The sequence below is a fragment of the Theobroma umbraticum genome, unplaced genomic scaffold, assembly GCF_002168275.2.
Source record: "Theobroma umbraticum cultivar Fairchild unplaced genomic scaffold, ASM216827v3 scaffold_20.0, whole genome shotgun sequence".
Classification (NCBI taxonomy): domain Eukaryota; kingdom Viridiplantae; phylum Streptophyta; class Magnoliopsida; order Malvales; family Malvaceae; genus Theobroma; species Theobroma umbraticum.
In genome coordinates this window covers 705,058-717,003 of record NW_018397266.1, presented here as the reverse complement: position 1 = coordinate 717,003, position 11,946 = coordinate 705,058, and the positions used below count along the sequence as shown (strand labels likewise).

The following is an 11,946-nucleotide window of genomic DNA, read 5'->3' as shown; positions in this document are numbered from 1 at the left end:
AAATCCCTGAATTTGCTTTATGACAATGACTTATAATATCAGCAGATAAACTAGATAAGTAACTTATTTACCTTTGTTGCATTCAAAGCGTCTTCAATTCTGAGTTGTTTGTCCTTCAACTCAACTTGTGTTTGTGCTCCAACCTAAGATTCAATCAACAATATGAAATATATCTCCATTGAAGTTTTTCAACATTCCTAGAGTATCCAGATGTTTCATCGCTAAAACTTATAAGGTTATTAGCTCACCTGAAGAATAGCAATTCCTCCTGATAATCGGGCAATTCTGTCATTCAGTATCTTCTTTTGAAAATTTTCTTCTGTGTTCTGCAAAAGAAGTACTTAAGTCAGTTTTCACAGAGAATACTAGACACCTATTTTCTTCAATATTTTAGAAATATCATTAGGGGAAAATATGTAGATTTCTACATCTTAATTAAGCTACAACATTTCCTTTCCTCCCTCACCCTCGTATTCTGTAATCAATTTTAAACCTGAGGCATTAAGAGTTTTCCTTATAGCCATTGAAAATTTGCAATATGCTAGCTAACATTAGTAGCTCTTTCTGATTTGATTTATTGACATGGTGGAAAATGCATCTTGTACCATTGTGAGGCTGCAGTAACGACAATGAACACAACATGGACTACTATATAAAGAGGATAGGTGATTGTATAATAATTAACAGTACAGGTGATAAAGCAATATGGAACTGGCATAATAGACACAGTTTCCAAGGAGGGCATGTTCCAGTGGCAAAAGGTTGGGCTGAGGTGTTGAGAGGTCCTAGTTTCCATACCACTGTATGCGTCATGTGCTGTGTTACTAATTACGCAAAGAAGAAAAAGACCAAGAATATTATATGCACCTCGACCAGTCTTTCTATCTGAGAAACTCTTTTCTGAACAGCTTCTCGTGTATTTCCATCACTAACCACATATGTAGAGTCCTTAGTTATCACAACCTTAGTAGCAGTGCCCAAAACCTCCTTCCCAGCCCTATCTAGAGTCAAACCCATATCATCTCTGATTACGGTTGCTGAAAAGAAGATCAACATGTGAAAAGCCTATCAAAAATAATTAAATACTGTGAGGAAGCAAATGTTCGGAATCTGAAGAATTCTACGGGAGAAGGATGGCAATTTAATTTGCTTGCAGAAGTGATTTTACTACAGATGCAAAAAGAAAGCAATATGATTCCAAATAATCTGAGGAATAAGGTCCCGTCAATCTTTGAACTGAATTCTAAACAATACATTTTTATCCTGCCATAGTAAATAAACAGAGGAGCCACCAAGTTTCAAGGCCAACTCCTGATTAGAACCTTTTTCCTCACAAATAGGCAGTAGGTCATTATAGTCCTTTCTACTAATAGTATATGCTTAGTGAATATATATTCTTTTATGCTTAGAACTTGAAATTGCAGTTCATTACTAGCACAAAGATCTCAGATATCAACTAAAGAATTCATTTGCAGAATCCAAAATCAATTCATAGAAAAAGCATTCAATGGTTAAACACATATAACAATAATAACAGTTGTCAAAGCTATTGCACTTAATTATTGGGTTTGTATAGCTTCTTTTCTCTACCCTCTGGGATCATCTCCACTCTAAATAATTATTTATGCCTGAAGTATATATCCACTGAAATATATTGAGCGATTTCATTTGCAGTGACTGGTACACTTGATTTCCAGTGTTGTCGGGATAAAATAAACTTGGCTAGCTGATGGAACTGATATATAGACATTTCTAAAGTAAGAGCTGACTTGAATATCAGTATTTATTACCTCCGGTCAAGATAGCAATGTCGTCCAAGCAGTGGCTCTTGCGCTCACCAAAGGCAGGGGCCTTAATAGCAGCTGCCTTCAGCACACCATTGAGTTTGTTCCTAATGACTGGAGCAAGAGCTTCCTGCTTAATATCCTCTGCAACTATCACAATAGGGTAGTTCTCTTTGACCGCACTGTCCAATATTTTAAACATCTCCTTTGGATGTGTGATTTTTTTATCAACCAATAACAACTGCAATCAAGGATTTCAAACCTCTAATCACTTTATAGAACATATGTCAGGTTTTAAATACCTAAAGTTCATACCTTGCAATTGTGGAACTCAACAATCCTCTTTTCTCGATCAGTGACAAAGTAAGGGGACAAATATCCTCTATCAAACTGCATTCCTTCCACAATTTGTAGACTGTTCTCAGTACATTTTCCTTTTTCAATTTTGACTACACCCCTCCTTCCCACTTGTTGAATAGCGTCAGAGATCATTTTTCCTACAGTATAGTCATTCCCAGCACTAACAGCAGCAACATGTGCAAGCTCACAATCCTCAACCTGCAATATATTATCCATTTGCACATAAGGCAAGCCTGAGATAATCTCAACTCTGCTTCTCGGAACATATATGAAATATCATTTCCATTTCAGGTAATAATTGGAACATAGAGGTTTTTTTTTTTTTTGAGTGGAAAAGAAGAGAATTAAAAAAGTTCTGCACCTCTCTGGACATCAACTTGAGTTCATAAACAAGGGCGTTTGCTGTCTTCTCAATCCCTTGGGCAATTTGAATTGGATTCATTCCAGCTGAAATTACCTGGAAGAAACAGAATTATTGATTACAAAAGTTGACAGAACTCCCATTTGAAGCTATACAAACCAGAAGCCTACTTAATAAATTGAAATCACAAATACATTTGAATGGGATGATCAGACTGAAATTATAGCTTCATAGTGTGATCTGATTCTTACCTTCACACCTTCTGTAATTAGACCATGAGCAAGAACTATAGATGTAGTGCAACCATCACCAGCAAGGTCATTTGTTTTTGCACCGGCTTGCCTCACTAATTTAACTCCAACATTCTCCAACGGATCCTCCAACTCAATCTAAACAATTGAGATACGATTCAGAAAAAAAAAAGGTACCGAACTGTAATAAGTTAGAACTACTAGGAGTCATTTTACTCTTTGTTCCTGATATTAGCTTATGCAGGTGTACTAATGCATCTTCAAATATCACTAAATTTATTTGAATGCCCAAATAGACAACTAAATGATAAGGACCTTTCATGATAAATCATATCAAGAGTTTCTGAACATATCCATACTGGTTGAATACCCTGGTGAACTATATATCAACATGAGAAAAGAAATACAGAAAGGTCTCCTGTGATTCTTTTTAAGTTGCTTCTAGCACCAAACAAACCATACTTGAGAATGTGCAACAAAGATTAAATAGCATATTAATACTCCAAAAAAAAAAAGCCCCTGAAGTACCAATTTCTGACAGTCCATTATTTTCAAGCAATTTATGCTGGTTATCTTGAATAGCTCTAGATATATTATCCTAATTTACGGACTCTTGTAAATTTCCAGGTAAAGGAATTAGCTACAACAATTCAAGAAGACAAGAACCAAAATTTTTTCAGGTATTAATCAAAACTCCAAAATTTTTTCAGGTATCAAAAGAAAGGGGCAAAAAACAAAGGGTAAAGAAGTGATGGAGTGATGGGTCCAAGTAGAAAATAGAAAAACCTGCTTGAGAACAGTTTCTCCATCGTTAACAATCTTGGGAGGTCCGTACTTGTTTTGCAGAACTACATTTCTTCCCTTTGGTCCCAATGTAACCCCAATGAGCTCTGCCACTTTGTCTACACCTGCCTGTATCATACCAACAAAGAAAGAAGAACAGAAAACGATGAAAAAAAAAAAGAAAAAGAAAAGAAAGCCATCTGGATGTAAGCTTAAGTTTTAGTGATCAGAGTCATGTAATGTGCTTTGATCATAGAAAGTGACCTTAAGCTTCTTAGTGGCAGAGCCATCATGGTTGAAGTAAATCTCTTTGGCCACGGCTCTGGGTTCTTTCGGGATGGGATAATGTGAAGCTGATGCCTTCTTGGTTCTGGGCAGTGTTGGGTTGGCGAAAGATATTCCAGAGATTGGAGCTGGCGAAGATGCCATGATTGAGTTTCTGGAGTGACGGTTTTCAAAAAACAGTTGATGATACTCATGGATAAATATGGATAGCATCTTAACAAGAGGAAGAAGGAAAAAAACAGGATAACGAGAAAATATCTTGGCAGTTGTTTTTGGCGCTATTCCATGGCTACGAGGACAGCCTGCCTGCCTGCTCATTGGATCGGAGATTTCCATGGACTGGGCCTAGGCCAGTTCAAGTCGGGCTTTAAGTCGGGTTCGTACCTACAAATGTAAGCTTCGACTTGGGCATGGGTTGAATTTTTTTTACTTAATATTTTTAAAAAAATCATATTCATAAATATTTAAATAAATTTTTATATTTTTATTTTAAAATAAATAAATTTTTATAATTAAAAATTAATTAAACTTTATTAATTAAAATACTACTTATTATTTTATGTCATATGATAATGACGTGACATATTAACATGTCATAATAAATTATAATTTGATATATCGATATAACCATATGTCATTGTCACTTGAGAATAAAATGATAAGTAATTGACCTTTAGTCATTAAAACTTATTTGATTTTGAATAAAAATTATAAAGATTTAATTAAATGTAGCAAAAGAATAAAGATTTATTTGAATTTTATTGAATAAATTAGGGATTTTTCAAGTATTTTATTTTTTTATTTGAGAAAGAGATATTTCGGTAAAGAATCACTTAATAATATTTAAATTTAAGTAAAAATATATTTGAATAAAATTTAAATAAAGTATAATACAAATTTAGAAGTTTTGCCTTTTAACATTTTGCTTTACCACCATTCTTTAAAACAATAAAAAATAAATAACAAAATGTAAATAATAAAAACATAAACCAAAAGAAAAGTAATATTTCTTATATAAACGAAAAATTAGAAAAAAGGAAAGCTTAGATAATCTAATTTTCTATCATATCCGATATAAGACTCTAAGTTTATTGAATTTCTTAAGATGAACATTTAATCAAAAATCAACTAACAATAAAATAAGTAATCTTTACTATAATTATATATATGTTTAAGATAACTTCAACTTAATAGATATAAGATTTCTTATCACCATTCTAATACTCTCTCTCATTCGTAAAAATACGAATTTAACATGTAACAACTTATCATGAAAAAAATGACAATAAAGATCAAGACTTGTTATAATATCATAATAAATTATTTTAAAATAATATTTAATATAAAATCAATTAATAATAAATAAAATATCCTAAAATGATGTTTTTTTTTATTCCATTTAAATACTTTAAATGTTGGGTTCTCAAGCTCTTATTAAGTTTGATGACCTTGAAATGCTAAATTGATTAGTCAATTCATAAATATTGTCGCATTGTTCTCGACATGTTTAATAAATTGTTTTAATCTTTTTATAGCTTGTCGGTGATTACTACCTCATTTTTATGATTTTGATAAATAAAATATAGACCCGAAATTTAATTATAAAATTTACCTTTATAAAGTTAAAAAAAAATTTACTGCTGATATATTATTATAATATTTATTTTGATATCCGAGAAATTTACCTGAGTACCCTAATAATTTGACAGGTGTGTACCACATGCGGGCGAGATTGGTATCTATTTTACACCTGCATGTACAGCTAGCTTTCCATCACACAGTACTCTGCAATTCTGCATCATCATCCAAAGAAATATATATATATATATATATATATATATATATATTGTGATACGGTTCTCAATGCTGTCTATCAATGGCGATGTTTCCTAGGAAACAAGTCACCGATTGACTCCCCCCACTAGTGGATGTTGCCAAGCTTTTGACTTTTTTCTTGCTTCATTCATGAAACCTAAGGTGAATTACCCTCACGAACACTCTATATAGTACTGCTAACATAAATGCTGGCCGCAGCCCTGGTCTAGCTATACCCTTACCCCCTATTTAGACAAGGCTCAACTCATTCCTCCATGCTCTCTTTAAACTGAAAAAGGAAAAAAAAAAGGAAAAGAAGAAGCATGGCAAAGAGTAAGACCTTCGTGTTCTTGATCTTGGCTTTACTTCTGCTGTCTACAGCACAAAGCAGACTTCTGCCAACCAGTATTCTGCAACAAGGTGATGAACCTCAGATGCCAGTTTCTTCACCAGTAAGTATTGTTTCCTGGGAAATGATGTTTGTTGTTTTTCGGTTTTGGTGGGCATATTTTGACATGGTTTTTGTATGTTGACGATTTACAGGAATCAAGTTACAGTGATGATGAGTGCAACGGCTTGGGTGGTGAAGAATGTCTGATTAGGAGGTCCTTGGCTGCTCATACGGATTATATTTACACCCAGGAAAAAGATGAACCGTGATCTTCTTGTTTGCTTCTTTGCTCTTGTAATGTTTTACCAGTAGAAAGTAATCAAACTCGCGTTTTGAACTGCTTACTTTAGATGTTGATTTTCCCGTTCACTTAAACTCTTATGTACTATACCCAAGTTATGGCCCTGTAAATTGTAATGAGCCTGTGTTATATGATAGGACTAAATATCTGAACACAAGAACGAAGAATTCAATCTTTAATTCTCATGTAGGCGTTAATTTTGTAATTGGCTTTTGATAAGGTCTGGTGTTGTAGCATAAGTAAATAGGAAGAGCATGAGGGTTGATGGTTGATTATCCTTGAGATAGTGGGATAATCTATCAAATTTCTATCATTAGAAAAATCTTCGGTAAATTAAATCCTGATTTTTTAAGTTTTAGTTATAATTTTATTTAAATTTATTAATATTAGAAATGAATAATTAATTGTAAAAAAATATATTTCACTAAACACATAAATTGTTTGTATTTTTTGCTAGTTTAAAAACGTATTTTTTTACAATTGTATCTTTCATTAATTTTTAAAATTTTTTCTCTCTTATTCAAAATAAATTCTCTCTAATTTATTTTTATTAGTTAATCACCTCAAGATTAGATCTGCTGAAAAATGTCAAATTCAACCAAATTGTACTCCCGGGGAAAGCACCAATCTAGTGCTCTCTAAGAGAGCATGATCCCGTGCTCCCTAGAGGAGTGCGAGATATGGGCCATGCAGTTGGGGGAGCGCAATCAGATCACGCTCGCTTGAAGAGATTCGGTCAAATCTAGTCGCGAGATGGCCTATTAATGTATAAGAAGCATCATTAGAATACCTGAAAAAGAAAAAGGTCAAGAAAGAAAAAGGATATTTTTAATTTTTTATATTTATTTATTAACATTATTTATAAATTTATGATGAATTATTTATTTTAAATATTAATGAATTCAAATGAAATTAGAATTGCAAGGAGGCCATGGTGCAAGGCTCCAACATCATTCCTGGGAAGACGTGCTCTGAGAATTGAACCTAGTTTCTTCCTTGGGTCAATTGGGTACTTAGCCCTGAAGTTTATTGGGCTTCAGATATCCTGAGAACTGAGATCCTGAAGCTAACAGAACTCTTCCATGCATTAATCAAGACTCAGTGGATTTTTCCTTTTTTGTTTGAATAAGGTGCTTACGTCTGAGATTCTAGGACCCCATAAGTCCAATGCTTTGCTAGATCCCCTTTCCTTGTCGCCGATATCAATAGATAACTGAAAACTGAAATTGGGCTGGAACCCAGCACTACTAGTAAACGATTTCAAGGTGTGCCTGTTTCCATTTTTCCACTGTCATTTTTATCAGTTCCAGACTTATTTAAGGAGTTATTAGTGTAGATTACATTGTTTATTTCACAATAAAATAACATTACCATATTCTATTTGCATCCCTTGTTCACATTGCGAGGTGAGAGGAGTTCATGATTTCTTGCCTTCTAAGTCATTAGAGTAAATTTTTTTAATCAGGTTACAATGATCCTTAATGCTGTCCGTATTGCCAAGTGTCGGCTCTGGAACTGAACTATGGCTTTACCTGCTATCATCACCACCACTGATTGTTGAGGGTGATTAATTCAATTTTCAACTAGGTTATATAGATTTACGTTGACCTAGCAATAGTTCTCTTGGATCATTATGGTAAGGATAAGCACACTTGATTGCCTAGGAACCCGAATCAATCATTTAAGTTCATGCATTTAAGAAGTGCCTTTAGTATTCTTTCTTTTCATATTGATGTGTCTCTCTGTAAATGGTAACCAAGAACCATCAAGATGAGAAAGCAAAAAGAGAAAAAGAAAAAAATGCTGACATGGGGTCATTGAATTTGGGGTGAACTGACTCTTCATTTTACAATTGAGAAAATTTTCCATTAAGATATACATGCATGTGGGTGTATCTGTGCTTGTCTGTCATGGGGAAAAAAGAACAGCATTTTTGCAGTGAGTAAATTGAGTCTCAACTTAAGCCTTTTCAGCAAGATTATAAGTAGGTGATTAAAGTATTGATTTAATTTTATTAATGATCATTGTCATTACTATTTGATCTCACCAATCACCATATGCTGTTGATTATTATTGTTTGGATTCCTTATTCTGAAAAGACTAGCTTGAATATTGTACTGTACACTTGATATGCTGCTGGATGACCCATTGATCCCTTAAAAAAGATATTCTGATTCTTCTGAGCCCCAAAGATGCATTCTTTGAATTTTTCTGGAACTATAGTCTGATACTTTATGAAATACTATTAACTTTAGAATTTCATAAAAGCAAAGCAGTTGAAGATTATACAAGAATCAAGTAAATTCACAATCTCAACATATAGGATGGCTTACGATTTCATGGACATATATTGTTGTGAAAACCCATGAAACTTAAGAACTTATTTTTGGTCAGGTAAACACAATCCCACTAAGCAGCAGATTTGTTAGCTGCTGTACAGTTTTCAGTCAACTGACAGGTAAAGGAAAGGAACTATAAGTACCAATAAAACAATCATCCATAAAGATTAAGAGAAGCGTAAATAAGAAACCGTCTAACTGTAGTCTGCATTACTTTTTTACGTGTAAAGAACAAACAAAGCCTGGTTGTTTCCATTTATGCAGAAACTGACGCCATGTCTTGGAAGATTATCCATAACATAGGTGCAAGCACGAATTGCACGATCATCCACGTAGCAAAGAGAAAGCAACAGAGATATGGATAGGACTTACTAGTGCAGTTGGTTCTGGCATTCTGTAAAAGGGCACTGTTCAAGCAGCACCTGAAGCGTAGGCTGCGCTTGATGTCGCCTTCTTTTTGGTGAAAACAATGTAAACTGGGTTGAACCCAAGCTAGGCAGGCAAATCGATGCCCTCACAGAAAGCTGAAAATAGTACTTTGGGGTATGTTAGTGGATAGCCTTTTCAAATGTTTTGCTTTGTATAGTAGTTATTTGAGTGATGAGCCACTACTAGCAGCACCTCCACCACCATTTGTCCTCTTGCCCCTGTTATTGTGAGCAACACAGGAGATTTTACTGGCTATGGGGCCACCTTGTGGCATGACTGGATCCTGTTCACACAAGGGCCACCACTCTAAAAGCAACTTGTTTCTTAACCATTGTATAGGGCACATGGAAAAAGAAAAGAAAAATGTTACTTCCCCTTATGGCAGTAAAATTGTGGAAATATAATTCGTATTATGCGTCAGGATTTCTTTCTTTAGTCTCTTAGTGCTATTTACTGTTCTTTCTTTAATCCATATTTCAGGTGAAATTCTATAAACAGAGTTTGGTGGGGTTCTTAAAATGATTAATAGATAAAAGTCATGATTGAGTGTTTGATTTGCTTGTGATGGACCATTGCAGGTATCATTTTCACATATTATGCTCTGGAATGTTATGCGGCGAGAAGAGCTGCAAACAGTTGCTTCAGGCTATGGATTGTGTAGGTGACGTATGTAGACCATTAACCTGAGTTAGGATAAAATGATCAAAAGATGTTATTGCATGGTTTGATTCTAATCTCAAACAGCTCAAACTAAGCCAAAAGCTTGATTAATAACCGTAGCAAACTGAGGAACGCAGAATAGTTATATATGGCAAAATAGCTCTCATCTCAATGAAGCAAGTCTACGGAGTTAGCAATAGATTGGTTTGTTGACTCAGCTCTCAGGTGAGCAGTGTTGCAGGGAACGTCTTCCAGCTCTCTCAAAGCAAGAGAATAAGGACTACCAATTTTTAGGTCAGTCAGCATTTCGCGAAGATCGGAGGCTTCTTCCTTGAGCCTTTCATTTTCTTGAAGAACTCGGTCATGGCACTCTGATACATGATTCAATTTGTCTATGAGACTGTGGTTCTCGTTGCGAAGCCTAATCACCTGTGACCAAAGTTCATCCAGGTGCTTCTGTTTCCGCATCCTCGACCTACGAGCAGATTCTCTATTAGATATCATTCTTCGTTGTTTCCTCTCATCGATGATGCTGAGCTGGAGCTCCTCAGCCTCGTCTGAAGTTGAATGATTGCTGATACTTGAAGACTGTGTAGTGAATTCATGAGCAGGTAGTGGGATGTGGGAAATGGGTAGGTTGCTCAAGAATCTATTGAAATGAAAATCTGGTATAGTATTTTGCATCATGCCAAGGTTGGCTGGAATCAGGATTGGGTTTTCTGGTGCTAGGTAGCGGAGTCCTGTGAGCTCACCTGGAATCATGGTTTAAGTTGTGAAGTCGACGCCTGAAACTGAAGGGTTGTAATGTGTTGCAGTGATTGTTTAGCCTTTGAAGGTAGGGGAGGACGGAATGAATGGAGAGCTTTTATAGGAGGAAAAAGACTTCCGAGGTGGGCCAGTTTCAGCAACAAGTGTAACAGTACCAGGGCTTACAAGCGCAGAATTGAAACATCTATCATAAAAATGTGAATGTCACCTGACTGGTTAATTTATCTTATTTATGAATGCTGTGGTAGCAGACGCACAACTCGCTTTACATCCCATACATTATTTCTAAAAAGGTAACAATGCTGCTACAGGTGTTGCAGTCGTGGGATAGTGACACGTGTGTATGTATGTATGTATGTATGCATTGATGTATATATGCATGCATGAGATCAGGTGTGTGAGCATGCCATAGAATTTTAGATTTGGCTAATCATCTGGCATCTGATATGACGCTTAGAAGAGGGAAAACTTGCCGATATGGGAGCAATAATTTGAGTGAGGAATGTTTTAAAGAAAGAAGAAAAGGCAATTGAGAAATGGTGTTGAAGTCAATCTCAGGACATGTTTTCATACTACAAAATTCCAGCAGTGAATAAGGCCTTGTGGCTGATGACGCAATGAAGCCCAGTTTAAAAGTAAACCATTAAATTAAGCATAGTTTCTATGACTAATTTTATTATAATCAGATGACTCATTAGGCACTTCAAATTTAAGATTGGACGGTCCCATAAGAGTGCAATTATCTTGATATAGTTTAACATCAGGTACCTAAATCGCAGCAATCTCACTGAGCAAAAAAAAAAATATATATATATATATATATCCCAGCAGTCTCATTGTCTTTCATTCGGACTGAAACTGGGCAATTTTAATAAGGATTCTTGCTTCTCTCCTGACACCTATGCTTGATTTCTTCATCTTTCCAGCTTTTCCTCTTCTTGGAGATCATTCATTTGCATATATGGATCCCTTGAGGCAAACTTTAACCCACCCAAGCCACTGGTTTAAGGCAGTAGTCCTGATCAGTACATGAAGCTTTTGTTAGGAAAAGTTATCTTCCATCCTAATAGTTTAATACTTGCCTTGAGTTGCTTTTTATCTGATTTGTTATGAATCAAAAATTCTCCCAAGACATTGACTGAAGAACACTATAGAAGAGTTATCTTGCAATCTACGTGTGGGAATAGTTCAGTGCCTCTTAACAGGTTATCAGTTTTGTTATTCTTTCATGTCTTATCATCGATTGGCACGTTTACCAACTCAAGTACCCAAAGTACCTTTCTAAAGTATTACTATATATAACCTGAAACTAAGAAAATGGCAGTATCTTTGTCAGTATAATCAGTTTGTTTGTTGATGATTAATTATACAATATTGCTGCTAATCTATATCCCTTGAGGACCACTTGCAAACATGATA

The 11,946-nt window shown here is 35.0% G+C and overlaps 3 protein-coding genes across 3 annotated transcripts; 1 reads left to right on the top strand and 2 right to left on the bottom strand.

Annotated features, from left to right (window-relative positions):
* Positions 1-6: 6 nt before the first annotated feature.
* CPN60BETA4 (TCP-1/cpn60 chaperonin family protein) lies at positions 7-4,049 on the bottom strand. Its single transcript, XM_021437387.1, has 9 exons — positions 3,804-4,049; positions 3,543-3,668; positions 2,757-2,894; positions 2,506-2,601; positions 2,100-2,342; positions 1,791-2,025; positions 868-1,037; positions 249-326; positions 7-143 (listed from the first exon to the last, which is right to left on the bottom strand). Exons 1-9 carry the CDS (start codon positions 4,035-4,037, stop codon positions 51-53), a joined length of 1,413 nt encoding a protein of 470 aa, XP_021293062.1. The 5' UTR covers positions 4,038-4,049; the 3' UTR covers positions 7-50.
* Positions 4,050-5,904: 1,855 nt separating this feature from the next.
* LOC110423529 (phytosulfokines-like) lies at positions 5,905-6,533 on the top strand. Its single transcript, XM_021437749.1, has 2 exons — positions 5,905-6,091; positions 6,183-6,533. Exons 1-2 carry the CDS (start codon positions 5,963-5,965, stop codon positions 6,297-6,299), a joined length of 246 nt encoding a protein of 81 aa, XP_021293424.1. The 5' UTR covers positions 5,905-5,962; the 3' UTR covers positions 6,300-6,533.
* A 3,240-nt stretch (positions 6,534-9,773) lies between these two features.
* On the bottom strand, positions 9,774-10,615 carry BZIP (basic leucine-zipper 8). The gene has a single exon (XM_021437509.2). The coding sequence runs from the start codon at positions 10,519-10,521 to the stop codon at positions 9,928-9,930; it is 594 nt and encodes a 197-aa protein (XP_021293184.1). The 5' UTR covers positions 10,522-10,615; the 3' UTR covers positions 9,774-9,927.
* Between the last annotated feature and the right edge of the window lie 1,331 nt (positions 10,616-11,946).